Genomic DNA, 1,854 nt, shown 5'->3' on the forward strand with positions numbered 1-1,854 from the left:
CTCTGAGGGGAGAAGTTGTGTAGTGGTGGATTTAATATTCATTATAATAGTAATTGGCATTTAAAGGGTTAAAATATAAAATGCGTGTTGGTAGGAGTAGGCAGGCAGCTGGTAAATATGTAAGAGAGTACCCAGTAAGAAAAAGTTTGTGAACCTCTGCTCTAGAGGAAAGGATACTTTCTAACAAGTTTTGCACACAAGGTTTGATTCCTGCCCCCTTTCTCAAGAGGCATGGATTTTTATGGATGATATCTTTTATTAGACCAACTGCATAGTTGGCATAAAGTTAAACATGCTTCTGAATGCAAGGCATTCTTCATCAGGTCCCTGAAAGTAACATTTTGACATGGTTAACTGTGTGTGGACTTATAGCTGCATTTACTATAGGATATTTTTTTCCAAATGTGAGAAGTCTTTGTAGCTCTAAGTGGGTTCAGTGTGTTTTTAATTCCTGAGGTACTGGAAAATTGGACTAGTAAAATTGGAGATATTTTATTTTTGTTATTTATTTGTATTTGTTTTATTAAGATAAATAGTTCTTGCTGATTAAGAACGGCAGCAATATGATGACCTTGGATAACTTTCAATTTCTCTAATTTTCTTCCAGTTTGATAATAAAATTAGTAATCAGTGTATTTATATACCTCAATGGTTAGAGCTCCTGTGTTTTTTCAATGGAGTATTGATTTCACAGGCTCATAAATGAACAACTGCAGAGATCCCTTGAAGATTTACAGCATCGCTTCTGTCTCAGAAAGGATGAACTCCAGTCAGCTCAAGAAGAAATTGCACAGTTAGAGGAGAAAATAGGTAATCACTTAAATATATATGATTTTGACATTAATTATTTTAATTTAAATTAGTGGATGCCTATTTTTTTTTCTTACAGATAGGTTAAGCCAGAAAACTGCTTCTCAGGATGAGACAGTGAATGTACTCAGAAGTACCATTAGTATCCTGGATAAGGAGAAGGACAGTCTTCAGGAAACTGTAGATGAAAAGACAGAAAGAATTGCATGTTTAGAGGACAACTTAGTTAACAAGGTATGTGTAGGAACAGTACTACTTTGTACTTGATCAGCATGTTTTATGTAGGCTCACTTTAACGCACATTGAGACTTTAGTGCAGATAGCGTTTACAAAATTCTATTAATCACTGAACCCTGTTAAATGGTACGAAGGATCTTGGAGCAACCCTGTGCCTTCCTAAGGATTAATTTTATTAATGAATTCATCCTCTCGGCACACCTGAAAGAGTGAGCTGGTTATTCATTTTACATGTGGCATAGGAAGTTAGAAAGAAATTAGTCTCTTGTCTGATGTCTTTAAGTCTGTAAAACTACTCAGAATACAATCCCCTTGCTACTAGTCATTTACTTTACCTGTAGCTGTATGTAGAACTATTCATAATGCAACCAGCCTTGCTACTAATTACCATATTTTCTCACATATAAAGTGCCATTGAATATAACACACACTTTGTTTTTTAAAAGATACCATGAAGCAAAAAAAAAAAAAAGTTTGGTAGGTATCTGAGTGGTAGCATCTAGGGAGCTGATCCTGTTTACAGTCCTGCATGCCAGAAGGGTTCAAAGGCTAATCCAGCATGGTGGTTCTGGAGCCATGCACCAAGTTTGACCCTGTGTGGTGAGCCTGATCAGGTGCAGCAGGTCTGGGGCCAGCCGTTGGCTCTGAAGCTACTTGCTGGATCCCACCTGGCATCTTGGACTCAGTTTCCTGGTTTTGATACAGCACATGGCTCTGGACCCAGGTTCCACAAGGTCAGACCTAACACAGCAGGTCTGGGGCTGTGTGATAGTTTCATAGTTTCTAGGGTCGGAAGGAACCTGAGCA

At 37.9% G+C, this 1,854-nt stretch overlaps 1 protein-coding gene across 2 annotated transcripts in view; it reads left to right on the top strand.

The window, feature by feature from the left end:
• The window catches only part of CEP135 (centrosomal protein 135), a 108,548-nt gene that overhangs the window by 42,770 nt on the left and 63,924 nt on the right, over positions 1-1,854 (top strand). For both annotated transcript variants that reach the window (XM_019526429.1, XM_019526430.1), the window contains exons 16-17: positions 695-810; positions 890-1,044. In XM_019526429.1, coding sequence (XP_019381974.1) covers positions 695-810; positions 890-1,044 — 271 coding nt within the window. The remainder of the gene's footprint in view (positions 1-694; positions 811-889; positions 1,045-1,854) is intronic.

This window comes from Gavialis gangeticus, unplaced genomic scaffold (assembly GCF_001723915.1).
Source record: "Gavialis gangeticus isolate Ggan-Ray unplaced genomic scaffold, GavGan_comp1, whole genome shotgun sequence".
Taxonomy (NCBI): Eukaryota; Metazoa; Chordata; order Crocodylia; family Gavialidae; genus Gavialis; species Gavialis gangeticus.